This window comes from Cariama cristata, unplaced genomic scaffold (assembly GCF_000690535.1).
Source record: "Cariama cristata isolate BGI_N322 unplaced genomic scaffold, ASM69053v1 scaffold3292, whole genome shotgun sequence".
Lineage (NCBI taxonomy): Eukaryota > Metazoa > Chordata > Aves > Cariamiformes > Cariamidae > Cariama > Cariama cristata.
The window spans coordinates 139358-163859 of NW_009604318.1; the positions used below are offsets into that span (position 1 = coordinate 139358).

Here is a 24502-nt window from a genome sequence, read left to right on the forward strand (position 1 = left end):
GGGTTTTTTCAGGAGGGAGAAGCAGGAGCATCTATTGGAAACTTCATTTCAAATCACAGATGTCTGTTCTGTGATGTGCAGTGTTGGTCCTGACAGTGACACTTTGCATCAGCTCGGGAAGAGGAACAGTCCTCATGCATCCCTGCCAGTACCACAGGAGAGCCAGGGTGATTCAAAGGGACCAAATCTAATTAGACCCAAGCACAAGCTTTAAGTCACAATTAAGCAGCACACGTGCATTTCTCTCCCTCTTCTCAGGCTGAAATGTTAGTCATAACCATGCATGTCACAGCAGTGAAACTTGGCTGCCAACGCAGGGATCTCATTTGAAGTGTTTCCCACCCATTCCCCAACCTGGGCAGGAGTTGGTTTTTTCATGGTGAGATACCGAATGATTGATGCCTCTGGCTGTCTGTAGCATGCTCTCATCCATCTGCTCTTTTGTTGCCATAGGTTACATCGAAGCAGCTGTGATCCCTGCAGGTGCCCGACGGATCAGAGTGGTTGAGGATAAACCTGCTCACAGTTTTCTGGGTAAAATGACAAGAGAAGAAAATGTTTTGATTCAAAACTCAGCTATGTTTTCTGTTAAAATGACCCTTCTCTAAATGACCTGTAAGATGATAGTTTTGTCATTGCCAGGAAGCAGCTGTTGATTTCATTCTTGTTGCAATCTCTCTCTGCTTTTGTGGCTTGGTTTCGTGACGTTTGCTTGATGTGATAGTATGTGACACTTACAGGCCCAGTGCAACCTGAAAGGACCAGAGAATACCTTTGTATAGACGGAAGAGTTCCTGAACAGAGCTTGGCACTGGGTTGAAAGCAGCTGCCAGGAGCACACAATGCTTTGGGAGGGAATGGGAAAGAGAACAGTGCATTTAGAGAAAGGAATGACGCAGAGACAGATAGGAAGGTGCTCAGCTCAGACTGAAGTGGAGGCAGGACAGGGCAGCTGATATCCCTCAATAACCTGCCCATGAGGTTGCCTGTGCCATTTCCTGCAGCAGCAGGTTTTCACTTGATGCTGTACCCAAGACCTGATCCTGCACTCTGAGATGGGCTGGCTGCAGCCTCTAGTCCACTTGCCTCTATTTTCTCAGACTAAATGATTTGTTTAATCCTCTTCTCATTTCTACTTCTGCATTCCTTTTGAGAGGAACAGGCTTCCTCTCCTCTTTTCCCTGTTGGAAACAAATTTTTAGACATGGGTGATTGGTCAGATTTGTATGTAAGGTTGTTGTAGGGCAGAGACTGTCAACAAATTTGTTGTCCAGTTACTAATCACTTAGATTAAAGATTGGAAGGGCATTTGTAAAATGCAACTAGCCAGCTACAGTATACATCTGTCAGTCTGGTCTTCTACCTCCTCTCTCCAAGGCTGGGGGTGTTTTGTTTTGTGTCATTACTGTGCAAGAGATGAAGGGCTTTATCTCCCATCTACTTCTAGGGAGACTAAATCATAGAAATGCTAATGCTCCATTGCCCTGAATTCACATAGGAAACCTGTGGCAGAGCAGGGAGTTGAAGGAAAATTGTCCAAGGCCCGAAAGAACACCCAGCACATTGAAACATCCTTTGCACACTCAGAGATGCATGGCCACACATAAATGGCGGAATTCTTCTGTCTCTCTTAAGTTCTTAGTGCTGTGTGGGAAAACAAAAGAATAAGAGAAAATCCCAAACTTCCTCCTTTGTTCAGTGAACTTTTGCAGCTTATAGGTCCCTGCATTGTCAGACCTAAGCTGTTCTTGCTGTTGATGAGCTCATTAACACATTATTTTTGCCCTTCCCTATCAAACAGTGTTTCTGCCTTTCCACATGCTGATATTCTCATTGCAGTGGTTGGAGCAGATGCATGTTCCAGCTGTCCCTTAGCCTGGGAAGTATTAGGTACTGTTTTCACTTGTGCATATTCTGGTTCTCTCAAAGTGAGCTTCTCAGAACAGAGACACTGCAAGGTTTTAGGATAGAAACACCCTCTGAAAGATGGACTTGCTCCCAGAGATATATCAAGCCTGTGGTAGGAATTCTGAGTGGATTATGAAGCTTGTTTCTCTCTGTTTTGCAGAAGGGGAAACTAAGGTGTTGCAACTTGCTCACAGCTATGCAGAGTTAGTAGCAAAGCTCAGACTAGGACCCTTGGTTTCTGATTTCCGCGTCTTTTGCTTATAATCCTCCCATCTCTGAAGCCAAAAGGAGATGTTAATATACAGTACTGAGATATAGGATGCCGCTGAAAACATTTACACAGTGATTGTTTCTTAGGATTTCAGGTCTAGTGCCATTGGTTTTCTGTCTTGAGATACTACCAAAGTTGGCAATATCCCCGGGAAAGATGCTTTTGTTCTCTGTCTTTCATTCCAGATTCAGGGGGAAAAAAAGACGGCAAGTCATGTCATTCAGCTCCCCTTAGATCAAAAGCATTGGCATTTGTGACACTTTTTGGTAGGAAGCATCTATCACTACTGCTAGTATTTCCAATAATGCTGCAGCCAGCTTACTGGGAGAGGATTACGCCTACACGTAAGGTGTTTGACATAGCAAAGCACTGGTGGAACAATGAAAGCCAGTGTTTCCTTGGGTTTTGCAAATACTCTCCCTTCTGGAAGCCAGCCTGTTGTTTGTCTTGGTGGGATTTGCACAGGGTATTTGTCCGGGGCTTGGGCTTTGGCAGATAGCTGTAGTACTGAGAGTCTTACGTGGAGCTAGCAACTGCCCTTCATTGTGACCATGTAACCTTGACTAAAGCAGGTATTTCCCCAGGGGGTGGTGAAGATTAGGATTGTGTATATTTGAGAGCAGGACTTGGCCCTGTGTGTATCAAATAAAGACAGATAAAAATCTGGCTGGTTTAAAGCTTCTGAATGCTTTTAGCCCTTTGGTTCATGGTCAGGAGCCAGGAGAACCTCTCTAAGCTTTCCAGGGTTTTCTCTTTCAAGGAACACTGGACACAGAGAAAAGACACCCGATGTCTTGCTAACCTAAGCTGAGGAATAGCAGCAGGAGTGTTCCAATAGGACAAAAAAGATGACCAAGAAAACAAAATCCAGTCACTCTGATAGGCCTCATAATGCATTGTAAATCCAAGTCTGAGTATTGAAGGATTTTCTATTTCAATTACACTGACAAAGTTAAGTCCAATCAGGTCCTATTTCCACTCAGAACTGGGTACAGCACTCTGGAAATGAGCCCAGCATCATTTGGAATCATTATTCCATGTGCTGGGAGCAGTGCCTGAAGAATTTCCCTCCACCTACAGGCAACCCACGCTGGCTGCCTTGGCTGGCTGTAACGCTGAAAAACCACCTTGAACAGGAAATGCCTCGGCAGTTTGTGTTCACAGCCTGGTAAGCAAGCTGGAGGGACCCAAGGTGGAAATAAAGATCTGACTAGATGCCAGGTTTAGAAATAGATTGGTCAGTTCCTGTCTTCCAGCCAACAAGAAAAAAAGGAATTATGGTTGTTGCTGGGGTTTCTTTTCCTTTTGCTCTTCTACTGTGCAACTTTGAGCCAGAAAAAGCTTAGAGATGTAACCGTGGATTCTTGCTACTGCCCAAATGCACCTACAGTGGGGAGAAGAGAAAGAGCTGTGCTTCACTACCCTGTTAGAGGCATAGGGTCCCAGGAGAACTGCAGCCAGCTGTCCAAGGCAGAACAAATCCTGTGGGTGCTAGCTTAAATCGGGGAGGACCACTTGGCAAACAGGGCTCACAATTGCTTTCCTGTTTGGGCTTTTCCACTACAGTCAGACAAATTTTGTCAGAGAAGACTACGTATATCCTGGTCTCCTCAGCTGCTGCCACTGAGCTCTCAGGGAGACTGGGCAAGTGTTCTTTGTTGCATGCTTTTCTTATTCTCTCAAGTGGCAGTAAAGATACTTGCTGTCTTGCAAAGTGCTTCTGCAATGCTTGGATGAAAAGCACAGAGTTCAATAAGAGCTTTCTCACTGGAGAAAGAGCAGTACTCTGTGTCTAAGAGACATGGAGGTTTTATAGCTACAGCATTGATCCGTACTGATGGGGCACATGCGTGCAATGAAGACAAACAGTGGCAAAAACACTTTGGCCCAAATGCTTTGCTGAGTCTCAAGTGCAATTCCTGCAATCCTCAAGGAGCACCTTTAGGAACAGGGCTGTTTCCAAACTCTCTGTCTCCTCAGTCACTAAGGGAGCAGTGCCTGCAGCAATCAAAATCAAACCTTAGCCAGAAAAGTGGTCCACAAAGGTTAAACATTTTGTTTTTCATCAGCAAGCTATCTTCCTTTGATGATGAGCTGGAACCAAAGCCTAGTTTTAGTCATTGAAGCTCTTATACACTGTTTTGACCATGTGCCATGATATCTTTACTAGTCAGCCATACTGCATGGAGATAATTTTATCTCATCCACAGCTTTGATTAGTCATGTTCACAGCTCCTCAAGGCCGGTGTGATGGCTGCTTTGATCTGCCTGGAAGCCACTAGGCTTTGGCAGAGGAGAGCAATCCTGCTTCAGAATTTTGTCTGAAGTTTGCAGAAGGTACTTTGTAGATCAAGGAACAAAGCGGGAAGAGAAGTAAGCCGCAGATGGAGTTATATTGCTGTAGCATGCAAGTGCCAGGACATCATCATACCCCTAGTCTATGTGCCAAGGAGAACTTTCCTCAGAAAAAACATTGCCTCACATACTTCCCACTCCTCCTGGGAAACCATACCTGCAGTTTTCCTTCACCCTGATTTTGGAACCTCTAATGGGACCATGAGAGCTATCAGGAAGGTTGTGTGCAGCAGGACAGAAGAGTATTCCACCTTTCTCCAGTAACTCCCTAGGATGCAGATCCTCAGAAAGGATCACACAGATGCAGAAGACACTGCAACCTCCAGCTGCTCCAGACTTCCCCAGAGGTTAGACACTAGAAATGATGCTCAGTTGGTAAATTGAATGTGCCCTGAAATATTCCTGGGCACTGAGGCCAGCAGTCATGGAGTACTTTGTGTATGGGCTGCCTGCATACTGCTTATTGAGAAGGGACCCTAGATCTTGACCCATGCTAGGAGTTGTTTGGGAGAATTCAAGTTGACCTGGGCCATAAGATATGCTAGGGATGATTTTAACAACATAGAGGTTCCCAGGTGCCTGGGAACACGTCTGTGCACTGTACATGGAATAGTCTCAAAATAGGTTTCCTCTGTGAAATTGTGTCCTGTGCTGGAATCACGTCAGGTATCTCCTCTTACCTTCGGCAGACCCTCTGGGATCTGTGGAACCAGGCACTTATCCTATTGAGTCAAATAGAAGTTTTTCAGGAAACCTCCAAAGAGAAAACTAACAATGATTTCCTTCCTCTCAAACCTCATTTGAGGAAGAGGTGAACTGGCCCCTCATTTCTTGAGGGAACCTTCATTGTAATAGCTATATAAAAGGTGTTTGACGTGACCAGCTAGAATAAAAGGAAAGTCTATGTAGGATAGCCCAGTATCACTACAAATGCTCCCACAGTAAATTAGACCCAACTGGTGTGTTGCGCAGTTAATAAAAAGTCCAGTTCCTTGTCTCCTAAGCATATTAGGCAATCATATATAGCCTAAGCACACCGAGGAGGGTTTGCTGCCTATGGGGACTTGATCCAAAGAGATGACAATGGAAGATTTTCCCATTGACTTGAAAAGACTTTAAATCAGCTCCTCTTACCTTCTTGCAGCTCACTCAGTTAAGCGAAAGCCAAGGTTGTATTCTTTACTGGAAGAGAATAAAATAGGCATGAAATGCTGGAGACTAGGAAACATCTTGTTAAAGGCTTAGCCAAAAGACATAGTTAACTTTGAACTAAGGAAACCCAGTAACACACAGGCTATTCTGCCTGTCTGATGTCAGGGCAAATTTGATCATTCTGCATGGATCTCCACAAAGGGGCCTGGGACTTTCTTTGTGTTGAAAAAGGGTCTGCCAATTTTCTCTTCCCTCAGTGCATCACACCAACATCTGGAGAACTGTGCTTCCGTTCTAATGTAGAAAACACGTAAATCCCTAAATCAGCTTGCACTGACAAGTTAACAGTAATGTGATGTCTTTATGGTTTGAAGAATATCAGCGATCCTGACGCAATAGGTTATGCTGGAAGAAAGGGCATGTTACTCCAAGTATCTTTTCTTCTCAATATTCATCTTACAGGGCTTCCTTCTGCAGCAGAGCTTTCTACGTGGTCCTTACTGATGCATAGAGGCACTTCCTGACAGGATGGATGTGATCCTGCAGCACCTGACCTTACGCATGTGTGTCCAGCTCATGGACTCTGAAAGGAGGGTGGCTGTGGCAGGCTGTTCCTTGCCTGCTGATGTTTTTTATTTATGGCCTGGTTTCCAGCAAACCCAGAGGTAGATAGTATCTCACCTGCTTCTGCCTTTTGAGAGCAAAGAAGGCATCAGGAAGTATCCTGACCCTGACCATAACCCCTGCTTATTTCTGATGCTGGAGCTTTATAATGCCTATCCAGTTTTTTAACTTGCAAAAAAGTCGCTGGAGTAATTTAGAACAACCTAAGGGCCATGCTAAATTATGCCTGTAGCTGGTACTTGCAGGTTGAAATATTCTGCCCTCCAGGCTTGAGCACAAGGGGCTATTAAGCTGATCTGCCAAGCTCACATTCTATCCACTGACCAGTCTGTGCTTTGTAACTTGACTTCTTTTTACAACTAGGAGAACTAAACGTTAACTTGTTCAATGTTTGCGTTATGGAGCGTGCACAAACTCAGGAACAGCTTTATTTCACACTTGCAAATTTCACATGTGTATGGACATAGAGATTTGATTAATCTTTTTCTCAAGGAAAGTTTAGGAAAAGACAGTTTCAAAAGCTGCTTCTGCTTGGAAACTAAAAAAAAAAGTGCAGAATTGTCTTGCTACATTTGGAAGGAGAGTTTAGAGATAAATGATCTCTGAATTTTATGTTAATGCTTGAAGATTGGAACAGGTTTCCTTATAGACTATCTGAATAAGAATCTCTGAACACAACTGCTGCCAGACTTTAGTCAGTCTCAGGATGGGCAGTCTACATAAAAATATATAGATCTTGCCTTGCAAACCAGACTTCCGTTTACAGCCACTGCTGTTCTCATACTATTTCACCCCAAGTACCAGTTTTAATAGCTGTAAGAGTGTAACACTGCAAGTATGTAAGTGTTTTACCAGAAGTATCTTCAGGTCATACTCAAGCAGCTACTCTGTGGTATTAGATTCTTATATCATGTCTGCCAATTTGGTATATGTGTCCAAATTTATGGTACCATTCATTTTTCTAAGATTAAAATCTAAATAGTTAGATTTGAGAATAATCCTTAAAGTGATCTAAATGTTTGCTTCCAAGATACTAGCTATTCCAGGCATGTTCATTTTACATACATACCTACATGTTTCCCTTGTAACCTTTGGCAAATAAATATTGAGATTATTCCAGGAAGAATTATGGCTCCTAACTGATTGTTCTCTAATTATACTCTCTGTTCACAATCTGCACTCTGTGCAGCTTGGGTAAGGAAAATGGGCTAGTAAGTTTTGCACTTTCCTAGTCAGTCACTTCTGCTTTGTGGTTCTTGCTTGTTAGCACAATGCTATAGTATTTTAGTGTTACTTTTAAATCCAAATTAAACCTCTCTTCACTGAAAATCAAAGGAAAAATTTCCAGTTGTGCAGCTTTCCTTTACAAAAGCAGAGCTGTATATGTAATTGAATTCAACAATATGCCACGAGTATGTGTAGTTTTTGGACATGCTCTTGAAATAGGTCAAACTGTGGAAGAGTTCTACCATTTAGTCCTAAATTAGTAGTATTTTTTCAAGGACAGTGGGTAGTTATCTTTCTTTCCTTTTATTTCCTTTGTAACTCCTTCTGCACACTGTTTTTTTCTTCCCTTTAAATTTTCTGGCAGTGGAATGGCACAGAGAATGCCTCGAAGTTTTGAAACTGGAGAAGGTTGCTTATTTGGAAAGCAGAACATAATAATTTTAGGCAGTAAAACCTTAGCAAGACCAGTTTATATGACTTTATTGTTACTTAATAGCAATGTTAATATAATTAGAAATGCCTTCATCACCTGAAATACAGAATATGCCCAAGTTAGAAACATTATGATGAGTCAGCTGAAAGTATACTTTTTTTCTTTTAAACTCATGTCTGTTACAAGGCTACTGCATCTTGTACTTCAGGTGGGCTGAGACAGAAGCTCAGTAGTCTATATTGTAATTACAAATTTGCTTACATTTCATTCCGTGGTGTTTGATTCATTCCAGCTTTAAAAGATTCCAGTAAGAGATCCATTAACAGCGACTGGAAAATTGAGCTTCCTGGTGAGTTTCAGATCGCAGGCACTACTGTCCGGTACGTGCGAAGGGGTCTGTGGGAGAAAATCTCTGCCAAAGGACCAACTAAAATACCACTGCACTTGATGGTAACTTTATATCCTTTGTTTGTGTTTCTTAAGTGATGCAACATAAAGGGTTTATATCCTAGCTGAAAGTTAAATTTTGATTGTTTGCTTCCTCACCAGAGTTTTTTTAAGGTATGCTGTAGTGCCTCGCTTTGCATTCTTTTGCAGCATTGCAAGGGCTGGAGAAACCCAGTTCCCTGCTTAAAAATAAATGATGCTCTATTCTGGGAGAACATGCAGTGTCCCAGTAAGCTCACGTCCAGTACAGGATACTCCTGTAATGCATTGCAGACAATGTGACAGGTCCATTCTAGAGGACGTAGGTTTCCAGGGACCTTCTTTATTTCATAGACATACCCGCTCACACACATGAAGGGATATTTGCCAAAATATATTTTCAGTTTATGCCAGAATGTATTCTGTGTTTAAATACACAGTTCCTCTAAGAGAAGAGGTGCAGATTTGGCATGTACAGGTGATACATGTGAATTTGACCCTCTGCAGTGACTTAGTTACACACAGAAATGTTCCTTGTTTTCTTTATATTGTTTTTTCAATTTTGTGTATTTTAAGGTGTTCTTGAACATTTTTCCTAATGTTCAACATAGTCCTTCTGTTAACCAGGCGTGTCATTTTATAAACAGTTATATGGCTGCTGTATGAGAACACGAGTGAGAAGTCCACAGGGGTGAGAAGAACAGGATTGTAGTCCCAGTCCTGTCACTAATGGGCAATGGGGTGACTCATGGGCCTGTCCCTTGACGTTGGTGGTAACCTCAATGTTTCTATCTGCAAGATAACTGTAGTAATGCCTGTCTCATATAAGTGTTACTAGTTGAAAGTCTGTGGAAAGCTTTACAGTTTCTATAGCAAGGTTTGCCTAGAAACAGAGTATTTTAATGTATGCATTGTTTCCTGTAACTTTTTTATCCAATTACATTTTTCTGTGTACTGTTTCTTTTCCTTGTGACTTTTTGCCATGTTTGTTCACTGAAGGCTATCTGTAAGCACAGCTAAAAATCAGAAGTCTCTCCCTTTCCTTACCTGAATTTTTTGGCTTGCTGGTGTTCATTGTGCAACGTTTCATGGCCCAGTTTGAAAAGCTCAAAAGTTGCTTGAACTTTTCACACACGCACACAAAATAATAATAGTAGTCCATTTTGGCAGTACTTTCTCTGTGTCAAAATATGTTACATAGGAAGATGAGGTCTTTTGTCTTTGCTTTCTCGAACAGATGAGTGAGTTTACCAGGTTCACACAGAGACCAGCGTAAAGCTGGATTCAAAGAGGTTACTACTGAAATAGGCAGTAGTGCAGGTTTGGGCACACCAGCACCTTCCTGACTTGGCCATGTAATTCAAGGTCTGCCCACACAAAGGAGGTGTATACAGGAGCCGCCTTCATCATCAGAAAAATCAGCTTCTGCTTGACTTTGGCTATAACACAAGTCTTCCCTCCTGAAACTAGGTCTCTGACAAAGCATCTTGTACTGCCAGGGTCTTCCTAAACTCATGTAAGAAAAAAAGAGTTGCACAGGTACCATTTGTGAAGATGCTGTGCAGGCTTCCTTTGTCAGCTTTTGGAACCTTCTAGGGCATTACTTAGTTGAGGTGTACTGCAGTAAAATCTGGTAGCAGTATTTTGTGAACTTCAGTAGTTCAGTAGAGCTTTGTTTTTAAAGAAATACTCATTTCACCTTCATTAAGGAGTGAGTAACTAACATAGGAAACTAGTGATTATGAGGTTCTCCATGAGTATCCTTTCCAGGTACAGACTGACATTTTCAGCACATATGAGCAGAGGAAATTTTCCTTCTTCACCTTCCCTCCCCAGAAATGATTAAAAAGGAGGAGTGTAAAAGTTACCAGACCATTAAAAAAACATGTGGCTTAAAATCACTGCCAGTCATAAACAAAGCACACATGAAGTCTTTTCTTCAAATCAGATATTAATCTTTTCCTTGATACAGGGTAGTGGGTTTCATTCTTTCAACGCAAGAGAGGCACGATGGTTACCAGTTACCTCTAAATAGAAAACTGTTGTTCAAACAGTGGTGGAATACACTGGACTGTCAAAGAGCCAGAAGCTTCAGTCAGTCCATTGTGACCTGCATTTGAAACCAATTATACACACATACACACACCCCCCAATTATATATGGCTACGAAATTGCATGAAATTGGTTTCATATGGGCCTTTAGATTCACTAGTCTTGCACCCATATTGAGATAATAAGGATTTCTTTTTAGGAGCTGGTTTTTAATATTTGAGGCATTTCTCCAAGTGCGTTGCTGTAAGTATATTTCTTGGAGGAATTAATGTTTGTGTAACGAGGCCTGTGCTAGACCTCCTCTCAGCAACAGAGGACAACCAAACACTCCCAGAGCATAAAGATGCTTTAGACAAGACTGATTGATCAGTTCTGTAGAACAAGCTGTTTGTATCCCATACACTTAAAGAAAGCCAGAGCAGGACTTCACTTCTCTGCCTCTGACTGCCTGGTATTTCAAATTGTGGTTAAAACCAACATTTATCTTTGAAACTGTAATGTAAAGTTTCAACCTTGCTATTCAGTTCTGATAGAAAGGCTCCCTCTGTAGCTGAAGCAAAATCATATCTTTGTTCCCCATATCTTCTGGAAGATGCCTTTCTGCCCAGGATTATGCACTGTGCAGAGCAATTCCTGGGTGCCAAGTTTGTGTAGCCCCTCAGTGTTCACTGCATAGATCTCCAGGATGTCAGTGGCTGCAAACTGGACCCCTTCTTTCAGCGCATGCGGTTATTTTTTTGGTTAAATAAGCTTATGACAGCTTTAGTGAGATTATTGTTTAAGTAGGAGTGATTTCTGCAAATCTGCATAGGAAACAATTACTGTTGGGAGAAAATAGCATTTGCAAATTTGCTTTTTTAAATTGAGTAGCTGCTTGCTTCACTATGGTAGCCCTACTTAAAATATCTCATTTGATAAGGTGCTGCTCCTATTTCAGTAGGTGACAAGAGCCAGCAGAATTCACCTGTCTAACGCTGCTGAAATTATGGAATAACTATAAGCAAGTCTAAAACCACACCATCAGCATTACAGTAGTACTTCTATGACATTTGTTAGTAGTAACTCGGATCCCGTGGACCTCATGCTCCATTGAGTATCTTCTAGTCACTTCTGACTCAAGCCAGTGAAAGTGAGAGCCAAATGAAGCCCAACATGTAAATCAAAACAGGACCAGAACTGTCATCTGCCTGTGGTGAAAAAATAAGCATTTTCTCGATTCCTCTGTCTTTGTCAGTGAATTTTGGAGTAATGACACTAGAGACATCACATGTGACTCCATAGGAAATAATCAACCTGCTGTTGAGAGCAGGTTTCACCTTCCTGTAGCAATATGCAGGGCATGAAAATATATATGTTGCCAGCAGCTGTATGACATGGGTCTTCCTTGTCCTCCTCAGGTTTCTGAGGCAATAAAATCCTGCTCCTACAGCTTGTTAGCAGGAATAGTCAAGCTCACTTTTAGTGCCACATTTCCCAGGAGGCATGTGACGTTTTTTGCATTAGTTGTTTTTGCTTTGAGAAGGATCACCTTGTTCCTTCAGATATGTTAATAAACATTTCTGTCCTCAAACTATGGACTGCTGCAGCCCAACTCAAATGCAACAGTAAATGCTGGAGCTCACAGAATCACAGAATGGTTGGATTTGAAGAGGACCTCTGGAGGTTGTCTCTTCCAAACACCCTTGCTTGAGCAGGGTGGCGTAGAGCAGGCTGCCCAGGACCGTGATCCATGAACAGTACAGCGTTAACCCAGAACTTCCCCAGTCTCTACAAAGGTCCCCAACCAGAAACCTGAGCCTCTGCATGAGGCTTGCAGATAACTTGCTTTCCAGAAAAGAAGGGTAGGACAAGTATGATGAGTGACCTTTTAACCCTAGATGCTCATTAAAATAGTTGTTATATGAAAAGTGCTGATTTAATGCTTCCTGTTGTCTTACTGTTTCTCTTTAGATAGCCAGGGGCCTGCTGATCACATTTGAGGCTTAAACAACGTTATGCACTGAATTCCAGGTTTAGACATCTCCATGACTGTTTTAAATATTCACAAATCATAAGCAGTTATTGCTCCTGCAGATGCCCTGTTTTGCCAATACCACTGTAATTTCAGGTTTCTAGATAAAGATTTGATTGCCTTTCACAAAGTACTTACATTTTAGAAATATTGGCCTGAGACAGCATTTCCAGCGTTGCTGTCTCTGCAGTCTGTTGGCTTTCCCAGTACACAGTGTGTTGTAACGGCCTTTCTTTTCCTGCTGAACCAGGTGCTGTTATTTCATGACCAGAATTATGGAATTCATTATGAATACACCATTCCTGTAAACTATACTGCTGAAAACAGAAGCGAGCCAGAAAAGCAACAGGATTCTTTGTACATCTGGACGCACAGCGGATGGGAAGGGTGCAGTGTGCAGTGTGGAGGAGGTAAGGCCATTTGGAAGCTTGGTGGGACTTGCTGTATGGTGTTTGCAGACACCAGCCATTAGAGAGGTGCCTGCAGAAGACAGCGTTGCCAAAGCATGAAGGAAACTGGTCATGGGAATGGATGTTGCCGTAATGAACTCAAATGAGAGCTCATTCTCACCAGCTCTTCCAGCTATCATCCACATCCCCACAGTTAATTGTCACCCAGCATTTTGGCAGGGACACGGCTTTGTCAGCTTGTTACCGTAGGCTGGAACTGCACCTGGATTAGTGCTCCACGGATGGCTCAAGGCGCTGTGTGCAGCCCCATATCTCAAACCTCCGTCACATTCTTGGAGCAGAGTTTTCACAGGTGTTCAGGCATGTTCAGGGAAGGACACTTCCTTCTCCAGGGATGAAACAGGGGCAGTGCTGCTGTGACAACTCCTGGAGGTTGCATCAGACGCTCTTAACGTGGGGTGGACTTGCTGGGAGTACATGAGCACATTGCAAATCACACTTTTCAGATGATCCCTAGGATGTGCTGAGGCAGATTTGCTGAAGCCCTGGGGCTGATGGCTGTGAAACCAGAGACTGGTTTGTCAGCCACCGTCCATTGAATTTTCAGTACTGGAAAAAGTAGGTTTTTCCCTGAGGAAAATGGATCGTTCCCATGCATTCTGGATGGTCTTTCTTCACCAGCAGACCCAATTATTTATCATATTATATGACAAAACTCATCTTCTCATTTGCAGGCTCAATGCCCTTAGTGTATGGAAATAATGGATTTCTCTTTTTCTGTAAATAGAACTCACTTTAAAATGGACACTCTACTTTTACTGATGTATTAAAACAGTAATTTGTTAGAGACATGAAACCCTTACAGAAATGAGTAGGAAATTTGTTTGCGGCTCTTTTGATTTATGTTGCAAGCCTGCCACGTGCTTGAATCAAATCAGTAACTGGCAACACGGCTCCCACCTGTAGTAGCTTGGATGGCAATTGATCTCTTATGTTTTGGTTGTCAGATGCTTTTACTACTTGTCCAAGCTGGGAAGGGCCTTTTCCCTTCCATGCAGACTTTTACAAATTTTTTTTTAACAGAATTTGAGGGTTTTTTAATTATCTGCTGCAGATCATGAATAAACTCAATTTGATGCAGACTGATGGTTAAAAAGAGGATCTGAGAAACCAAAATAATTAGCAGTAAGGCAAAGTCACATGGTGCAGGAAGGGCATTTTCCTTGTCACATCTGGTCATTGTCATGCCGCCCTGCGGCACAGCTTTCCTCATGTCACCCCGTGGAAGGCTGAACCCTGAGGGCCACACTGCTGCATCTCGGTGAAACTCCTGAGGCACAGGCGCTTTATGTGATAAATGCTGACTTTGAGATGTCTCCTACTGGCAGAATATTTATAGTATATTTGGAGGACCAGAAGATGAGAAATAATTTATTGTGGTGGCTTAATTTCACCTCTTTGTGAAATACAAACAAGCCCAGTTTATCACTCTTGAACATCGGTCACTCCTTTTCAACCTGCCTCTTCCTGAATGGAGAAGAGGAAGAAGCAGCTGTCCTGTCATTATCAGTCACTGAGGGGTGGATGGTTGTGCGGCTTCAGCTTACATAGCTCGCGCATCTGCCCTCGGTGATTACAGAGCACAGCTACATGTGGAGGAGGAACCAGAAATGAAACCAAATTGTTTTCAAGATTGTTTCCACTTTAAACACTAGAAAGAGAAAGCCCAACGTGTTGCTCCTGTGAAGCAGTCAATTTCACAATTATTGGGGAAAGATTTGTAGCTTTTCTGGAAAAAAAAAAACAGAACAGTACAAAGGTAAGACAGAAGTGGGAAAGAAGATTGCTTGCAGAGGTGGTAGATCTGTGTAGATTACATCTTGTAGAGATAGTAGGGAGCTCCTAGCTTTCGAGTTTTCCTTAACAAGTTAACTTGGTTTTCTTCTTAGCCACTGGTTTCCTTTTTCAGAGTTGTTTTTTATTTGACTTGTAGGTGAACGGAAAACCATTGTGTCCTGTACTCGAATTATTAACAAGACCATGACAGTGGTGAATGACAGTGACTGCCAACGAGTGAATCGCCCTGAGCCCCAGGTCAGGAAATGTAACACACACCCCTGCCAGTCACGGTAAGGAGTTAAAAAATAATAAAATGCAATATCATTTTCCTCAACAAATTGCCCATTTCCAAAGCCTCCATCTGGTGAACACGGTGAAAATGTCTGAAAGTATTGGGACACATTGTTAGCGATAGTAACCAGCTGTAATATTAATTTCCTTTTGGTGAGCAGGTCAGATTTTCATTACCTCAGAGTCCATTTAATTTGTGGCCAGTAAGGCCAGATTCCATGCAAGCTGTCTTCATGCATTGTTTGGGGATGGTTTTCTTTTCCCCTTGGCTGCCTCCTGGGTGACAGGGTAACTTGCAGTGTAAAGTTAGACAAGAGTGCAGTGATTGCATATCTAACCTTTTGGGTTTTTGAATCAGCCCAGTGTAGGGTCTGATTAATTGTCAAACATTGCTACAAAAAACCTTGCAAACAACTCACAACCTTTAAGCTACTATAGCTGACCTGCTGTGTTGCATGCCTGATCTGTATTAGCATAGTTCAGACTGGGAGTCTCTAGGCAAGGAGTGTTTCTTCTTCATGTGAAGTTTGTACAGTGTCTAGCAATACCTGGATGGTTTTGGAAACATACCTGAATCTTGCTGAAGTCAAGAAATTATGATGAAACACATTTTAGGTGCTTTCCTCAGTAAGGGTGCTTTTCTGCATAAGTAGGAGTAATTAGAGATCTAATGGTAGTAAGTTCTAAAAATAATAAAAAACTCTTTTTAATTTGGCAAGCACTTTTAGCTGAATTAATTTTGATCTGCATTGTATAAAAAATGACATTTCTGGCCAAAATGACAAAACACAGGAAGGCAAACTAATTTGTTCAGTTTGTTTGCTAACAAAAAAATTCACTCTTGTTCTGTAGTAATGTTTAGCATTGTGGAGTGGTGTAGGTGCTCCACTTTTGATAGTAGTTAGAACATAAAATCAAATTAGGATAAAGCTCAACAATATCTAAAAAAGCATAATCAAAACAACCTTCTAGCTGTTGCATCCTGTATAATCAGACAAGCCAGGGAAAAGTACCTACAAAGCTAATGCTGCTGGCAGAAACAATAGAGAAAATGAGAAACAGCACACTTCCTTCTAATTAGACCTGCACTCTGATTAAAGTGCCCTGAAGCAGGGAAATCCAGTGTCAGGTAATCCATCAATAAGGCTAGGCTGTTTCAGGTTTCATTTTCTGTCCCCGCTGCCTGTTTTGCTGCTGCACAATATTGTGGCCATACTGCTTGCGGTGGTACTGAAAGGTATAATGAGATACCCCATGTGCTTCTAGGTGTGTAAGGAGAGCCAAACTCCCAATGACTTCAAGGGAATGACTGTCATTTCCATGACCAAGTTTCCTAAATTCAGTAATGCTGGGATTTCTGTCATGTCGTTCTCTCAGACAGACAGAAACAAGGAGTATCTGCTTGTGTTTCTGCCCTGGCATGAAATATTTCTTCTAGACTTTTTGTGAAGCCATTGGGAGGGGACTGGAGTGAGCCCAGGCAGGTATATGCAGAGGTTCCAGGTGGCAGAGATGAAGAAAAGCAACTGACAAAGCTCTGGAAGAAGCGGGCAGCTTCCCCCTCTACTAGCTGAGAGCAACAAAGGGAGGTCTTGGCCATCAGGTCTGTTAGAGCCATAAGACCCACAGTGCTGCTTCTCAATGGGATCTCCATGACCCTGAGCCCTTGGTAAAGTCTCCTCTTCGTTGCAGACTTTCACCGTGACATTGCTGCCTGTCCAGGGCACTGACCCTGGGTTAAGTTAAATCACACAAAACCTCCTGAGAAAGGAATACTCTGTTCCTATATCCAGATTGTGTTCCTTTGGGGATTCAAGTCCAGCCCTTAGTGTTATTCCAAGGTATCTCTTCTTCTGTATGGAGTTACCAGGCAATGTATAGCCACAGTTTAGCACAACTCTCCCGAGGAGCAATTACCACTGGCACCGTGATATTCTCGTTGGTCCATGTTTTTCAGAGCAATGACAGCAAACACTGGATGTGCTTAGTACCTGGAAAGGCCACAAAATCCTTGCTGATGATCTGATAGACCACACTCCCTCACTCCCTCCATGTAGACTACACTTTCACACTTAACATGCTTTTAACTGGAAACATTTTCAGAAGCACATTCTCTGTGCCTCTGTAGAATTTAAATTTCCACTTGCGTTTGCCCACCCAGATATTAGAAATGCATGCTTAGCATATTCTCTGACCAAGAACATCTTAAAGAAACCATTCTCTTTCACCATGTCAATGCTTTTTTTATGAGCCCTGAATTTGTTTTAGGGTTTCAACTGAAATTATTGTAGCGTCTTGTTACAATAAGGTCCTTTCCCGTTTCCACTCAGACCTAAGCCCTTTACCTGAGTTCAGAAGAAGGAACAATGCTTTCCTTTCTGTAGTAAACCTGCTCTGTTTTGTGCGTTTTGAACTACATTTACACTTTTACTCAAAATTTGAGAGAATCGCCTTACAGAGTAAGGTCTTATGGCCAGCACAGAACTGGGTCATAGGACACTCAGTCTCACTCCCACACACACTGGATGTGCTGTGTGACTTGAATTCACCATCCCACACTGTCCCTTTCCTTCCTCTCTCAATCCACGTATGATCTGGATTGCAAACTCTTTGTGATGGGGTGAGATCATGTTATATAAATGGAGGGAGAGGGGGAGGCTATTGCTGTTGAGATGGTAATAAAAATAAAAAAATAATAAACCACATTATATATATATAAAGTGATCTGGAGGAAAAAAGGGTATGATATTAATAACAGTGTCTTTATTCCAGCACGATCCCAAAGTGCTTTGCAAATTATATATCCCTTTGAACTTCAGCCACCTCTTGGGAGAGCCAAATAACGTGGGGCAGGGGACAGTAGTTTCATGAGGCCAAGGAGAAGATTAGAACTCTGCAACTGCAACCCAGCATCTGAAAAAATACAAAGCAGGACTGAAAAAAGGGTTGGATACACTGACATGTTTTAAAATTAGACGTCAGAGAAGAGAATTTTCTTAAGAGTTTTGTTGAAACTGGCAAAAATAAAAGAATCTTTCATTCTTTATTATTGTTACTCTTTCACCTTTTAAAAAAAAAAATGCCTCTTTTTCTTCCTATTTTATTTTTTATGTTCCTTGACCCTCTTTTTCCATTAAATTCTTTACAGCTTCCTTTCCTGTCCCAACTGCACCCTATTAGCACCTCTTTATTCTAATCCTTTGCCTAGCTCTTTAGATATTTTTTACAAAACCCTGCTGTAACCAGATGGAATCTGGATTCTTGCATGCGGTGCGTATGGGTTGTTTCCAGCACACTGAACACCAACCCAAATATATAGGCAAACCCAGCGCTCATGTTGGCACAGGACTCAGAAATCACAGATCACATCAGCTGTTATTACTGAAAACATAGGTCGGCCAGTGGCCACACACTTCAACATGCATGGTTGGGTCTCTGAATATGAAACTGCTCCCCTCTAATGCAGGAAAAGAACCAAAAACACATGAAATTTCCCAACTGTTAGACTTGTAATGGCCTGTATGCAAACACTGTTAATTTTCCTCCTCTTTGCTGTAATAGTTTTTAATAGAGGTTGAGTTCTTTCAGGGACCTGCTGAGTATATGGTGTTCCTACACAGATGCTTAACAGCAGCATAAAAGCCAGAAATCCCTGCCTTCATCCGCAGAAAACCACAGGAGACCTGAGCCCTTATTTTCACTGTTTAGGACTTGAAAATATCTCCTGAGTCCAAGGGTTAGTTTTCTGCTACTACCAGCAGCATGTCATAGACTCCTTTCCATACACTGATTTTGCTCCACAGTCTCCTTCCCTCACCGGAAGGCTCTCCTGTGACCTTGCTGTTCATGCCGGTCAGGATCTTTTATTTCCAGCCTTAATTATTCATTGTCATTTTTCAGCCATTTGTTCTTTCATCAGCTCTGCTCCCTCCTTAGCTCTTTGCCTTGGGCTAAGTGCCATATGATACAGCAAACCAGTGTTTCTCCTCCTTCCATCATTTTGCTGGGCTAAATCCATTACTTTTCTTTAAGTTCTTATTGGATCAGAGACTGTGCATCAATTCTTCCTTCCCTTGGTCACTTTGGTCACTTTCTCTACTAGTGCTCTAATTTGAGTTATTTAAATTCATCATCTGAGTGCATAGGTGACCAGAACTGTATGGAGAATCCCAGTCTCAGTCCAATCCAGCCCTTACACAGTTCCATTCATACTCTTCTGTCTCCTCTGGCAGTAACTCTCCTGATATGTGCTTTGCTTTTTTCATGGCTGTATCATATTTGCGGCTTACAGTCATTCTGGATGTTTTCCTCCTCATTTGTTTCAACATAAGAATCCTACTTTAATATAGAAATGCTTGGTATTAGTCCCTAAGCACACAACCTTGCACTGTATGCTATTAATTTTCAATCTATCTCTGTTATTGCAGCACTCAAGGTTATTCAGTTCTTCCTGTACGACATCCTAATCCTCTGTTGCATTGACAGTGCTTCTAGATTTTGTATTGTCAGCATTTTCCCCAGTTTTTCAGCAGTTTTCTTCTTTTTGTGCCAACATCATTAATGAACATACTAAATTAGATCAAATGCAAGACAAGTCTTTCAGGACGTCCACTGGTAACTAAACTAATTTCTTTTCATACCTGATATTCCTTTACAACACGACACTGTGGCCAGCTCTCACCTACTATACAAATTATGTACTGATATCCATGTTTCCCAGCATATCACCAGTTGCTCCAACTTACATGAGCATTTCCAGTGCAGCAAAAGGAGTTCTTTGCTGATAAACAAATAATTAAATCTACCACATTTCCTTTGTCTGGAAAAGCAGTTATTTTAATCAAAGAAATACAGCCAATGAGTTTTGCCTGGAGGAAACCTATGTTGCGTCCATTTACCACTATGTCCTTGATTATTGTTACCCTACAAATCCCCTCTAAAAACCGGCATGCTGCTGAGGTCAGGTCTGTGGTTACATTGATGGCTTCTTTCTTTCTTCTGTTCCCCTTCCACTTTTCCATCTGTGGACTGGAATCCAACGCTGCACTCTCCAAGGGCTCACGCACCGCAGTGATGCCTACTGGGGAAAAAAATGAAGGCAGTTGTAAGAGTCAACCAAGGCCCCAGCTGGCTCAGCACCTTGGCGACTTGCCCAAAAGGCTAGTGACTGCTCATAGCATGATGCCTCAGTGTGCAATGGTTGATAGTACCCATTGCTTTGATTGCTGGTCTGATTTAAGCTCATGGTGCTTCTCCATATGACCCTTGCTGTCTAAGAGTCCACTGCTCCCTTTAGAGTCTACCATATACCTGTGACAGTGGTCTATTTAACAGTCCAAGAATACAGAAATCAGTCTGTCTCCCTGATTCTGGTCTGTTTGCACCGTGTTTATTTGTGTTATCATTACAGGTAGATGGGGAGCGGAACAGTTTTGAATTTATTTTGTGAGATGAAAGTCTTGCAAATAGTAGAATTTGGAGGGGGGAGCAGTATGATGGAAAACTCCTTGAGAATGTTAGCAAATTACTTGCAAGGCTGTATGGAAATTATGCTAAACTGGAGGGACATATTGGGAGTGTCTGTTAACTGAATGGACTGAGCTAGACATTTAATGGTTCCAAATGGGTATGTTCTTTCATTAACGTAGTCAGACTCTTTTGGAACATGTACAAGTGTTTATCATCCATCAGGTTCAATGGCAACGAGTTCAAAACCTTATCTGAGCCTTGTGCTAGGAAACATCTTCTTTGGTGTGTTTTGAATTTGGTTACACGAAAAAAAAGAAAAGAAGGAACAGCCATGGGGAGGGTTTCAAATCATTTTAGCCTGGAAATCTGGCATAAATAGTAATGTTAGCACCCTCTGATCCAAGGAGGCACCACGTAAGAGCTCATTTTGAAGTCCTTCCCAAAACTGGAGTTGGGATCTCTAGAATCAATTTGAGCTTAATGAATTTGCCAGGGCTGTGCTGGACACTGTGCAAGCCCCGGTGGCTGCAGGCGGCTGAGCCAGCGGGCAATGCTGCGCCCTGGTGGCTGCTCTTCAGGGAAACCAGCCTGGGCTGCTGGCAGTGGGCAGCTGCAGCAGGTCTCCGGCAGGTCTTGCAAGAGTAGAAGCCAAATACTGTAGACCAGAAAACCTGAGACACTTCTGGACACCTTTGTGAGTGGGTAGGTGATGTCCTTTTGTGGGCACGTCTGGTTATCACCATCCACTAGAAGGAGACAAGATTGCATGCCTTCCAGGTTGGAGGCGGTTCATCAAGTACAGCAATAAGCAATCAGTAGTTAATTAGCTACTGAAAGACAAAAAGGTATTTTCAAGCAAATCCAGCAACTCAACTCAATGAAGCAATTCTGAAAGAGAAGTAAGAGAAGGCTTGGGAACAGGCGGAGAGTAGAATGAGGAGGGCTTATTGGCTACTGCTAATGCATTTACACCAAATAGTTCAAGATGACTTGCTAGAGCAGAAGTTCATTTGGCATTAGTTTTCACATGGAGTCATGAGACAGGTTTCTTAGCGTTGGTGTAAACACTCAGGCTGGCTTACATCACGGTTTTTCCCGTTATAATGTTTGACTCAACAACCTTATGGTTGAACACTGCCTTGTTTTAAAATGTTAAATGATCTGTGCTTTGGTTTGAGGCTCTTCAGGCCAAGTGCAGTCTTTACCCACAAAGAACAGGATAATCTAGCAAAATATTTAATTGTGAAATCCACTCCTACTGCTGCCTGCTGTAATGCTCTTCACACTGTTTGCATCCTGTGGCGTGAGCTGAGGAAAAGACAGTGTCTTCCTTGAAAGGCAGAGAATGGAGCTGGATACCAGTTGCCCCACCAAAGATACACCAGCCATGGATCAGGATAGGGGTAAATCGCTGCAAAAAGGCTCTGAGAGTGCTGGTATTCTGTGCCTTAGGGTAGTGAGGCAGCTGGCAGCAAGAAGGACATGTACTCACACTGACGCCACACTGAGTCCTCCGAAATGGAGTGATCTGCTTGATTTTGGGAAGGGAGGAGGGACAATACAATGTGTGCCATTTAAAAAAAACTTCCCAAGGTGCATGTAAATGACATAACATTGTCCTATGGCTGATCTTATAATTGGTGGGAAATTAAAAAAAATAAAGCTGTCAAAATGATAATCACTAAAGAAAAAAAGAAACCTGTGTGAGTGAAAGTTGGCAAGTCTGTTAGTAGAATGACTACTGTACTGGAAAATTACTGAGCACTGTTTATAAAGGCAATCAGACAGGAATGTTAGTCTTGGAGTCCTACTTTCGACATCAGCAGCTGTATTATTCTACTAGATTCCTTGTACTTTTTTTCCAAAAAAAAAAAACCCTTCTAATGACTGGGTGTGGCACAACCTGTTCCCAAAATTCAAGATTCACCTGATTATTTTGACCTCAGTATAGCAGAGATATGGTGGAGAGTTTCAGAAGTGTGTAGGGAGAGAAAGATACAATAGCAGAGTGTGCGTATTTCATGGAAATCATGAGTCCATTTGTAAGCAGTGTTTTCTTGCTTCTACATATTCAAGCATGAACTTAGTTTGATAGCTGTAAGCAAAAAATATCTGACTGTCAGTTCCACATGACTGATTCTCAGAAATCTTTTCCAGTTTTCCTTGCTAAAATTATCCAATGTGAAATCCTGGCCGCACTGCAAGTTGGTCTGAGTTTTGCCTGACATCAGTAGAGCCACAGTTTCACCCAAGTGTCTCAGAAAACTGAGCAACTTCAACTTGATTTTGCATCACATACTGGTGCTAAAGACAGCCAGTGCTAACTAGATGTGGAGTATCCTCAGCAGTACATTAGTGCAACAATGTCTGTTAAACCAAAAGGTATGCAATAAAATCTATTAGAAATAGGACCCTCAGATTACGCTACTTGAGATTAGTTTCTGTCACCAGTGCTTTTTCAGACTGGCTATGTCTTGTTTAGTAGCAAATTTCCTCTGATACTTTATTCAGCAGTAGTACTAGTTGTAGTTAAGAGCCAGTTCTAAAAAAACAGGTTTAATAAAACCAGAAAAAATTTTGTTATTGCAAATGTGCCTTTGGCCAAATTATTGTGAAAGCAGGGAAATTAATTTCACTGCAGCGCTGGGGAGGGAACAAAAGTAATGCAATCCCTGTAGATAGTGAGTGCATGTGGGAATATGTCATGGATTTTTAGTTAGTGGAAAAGAACCAACTTGCAGGCACTGGCCTTCTGCAGGGCTCGAGACAGAAATAACCAGGTGAAATTTATTGGGCTGCAATATTTACCCTAGAACAGGTAATGGCTTTATGTTATAAGAGGCTGCAAAAGTGACCTCATGTCTTTTGATTGCACTCCTCCACCCCATCCTTCAGCCTTGACCCATTTTATCTTCATAGCATTTTTTCCCAAATCCTTAACTACAAGTCTTCATTTGCAGACATTCACCTCCCCTAGGTTTATGTAGACAATTTTTTTTCCTAGAAAATGTGGGAGTCTTAGGCAAGTAGGTAGAGTGGATAATTCAAGGTTAATGACTAATCCAGACCATAGAAAGATCAAATGATGAACTGAACCTCCAAAAGATATTTCAAGTTTGCTCCAGGGGCCTGCCAGATGAGTGTTGCCAAAGCAGATTAGAAGAAGAACTCCCAATTCCTCAGCAGAGATACTGAGAGGTCGGAGGTTGAGGAAGACTCAGAAGACAAAGATTTAAAACAGCCCTCTCGGATTGCATGTCCTGCCCATCCCAGCTTTTTGAGGCTCTAGAAAAACACACCCCTCTGGGCATTTTTTAGCTGGAAAGATAACCACTGACTGGATTAAAATATCTGTGCTTAAAAGCTCATCCCTTTCTTCCTAAATCAAACCACCAGCAGGGATCATCTAGCTCTTGAATGTTCTATAGAGGTAAGAGTACAAAAAATCATACCATGGATAAAGCCATCCCTATGGTTGTGAGAAAGATGAGTGTGTTTGTCACATAAATCAGTGCTTGTTAGAAAAATGAGAGGCTCTCCAGGGATTCCAGCTAGAGCATTCACATGGTCCAACAGAAGATATGGTTATAACCTGGGAGGGAAAGACCAAACGGAAAAGAACTGTGGTGTGAAGCAATCCCTACGATCAGTTTACAGGCTTAAAACATAACTGGAAGCCAAATGCTCTGTATGATATACACAGGGCTTAGTGTACAACAGTTACCTGGCTCAGTTAGTAATACAGAGCTAGGTTGGTGTTTTGAGTTAGAACACTGGAATTATTTTTTATGTTGTCATAAGGAAAATACTTACCGTTTTTTTAAAAAATGAAAAGTAAGTCTCGTTCTTAAACACATCCAGGTGTGCTCAAAAGGTATGATGACAGTGTAGAGAGGAAAATCTGTCTGTAGTGTAATTTAATAGTAACCATAATGTGATACTATTTGCACATCACATTTTTCTTCCCTGTGTGTATATTACTTGCAGATAGTAATTATGCTAATACCTTGCTGCACATTCCTTTACGAAATACA

General features: G+C 42.0%; 1 protein-coding gene across 1 annotated transcript in view; it reads left to right on the forward strand.

Annotated features, from left to right (window-relative positions):
• The window catches only part of ADAMTS17 (ADAM metallopeptidase with thrombospondin type 1 motif, 17), a 181495-nt gene that overhangs the window by 129485 nt on the left and 27508 nt on the right, over positions 1–24502 (forward strand). The window contains exons 15-18 of the mRNA XM_009695531.1: positions 454–534; positions 8263–8420; positions 12710–12869; positions 14863–14998. Of these exons, the coding sequence (XP_009693833.1) occupies positions 454–534; positions 8263–8420; positions 12710–12869; positions 14863–14998 (535 nt within the window). The remainder of the gene's footprint in view (positions 1–453; positions 535–8262; positions 8421–12709; positions 12870–14862; positions 14999–24502) is intronic.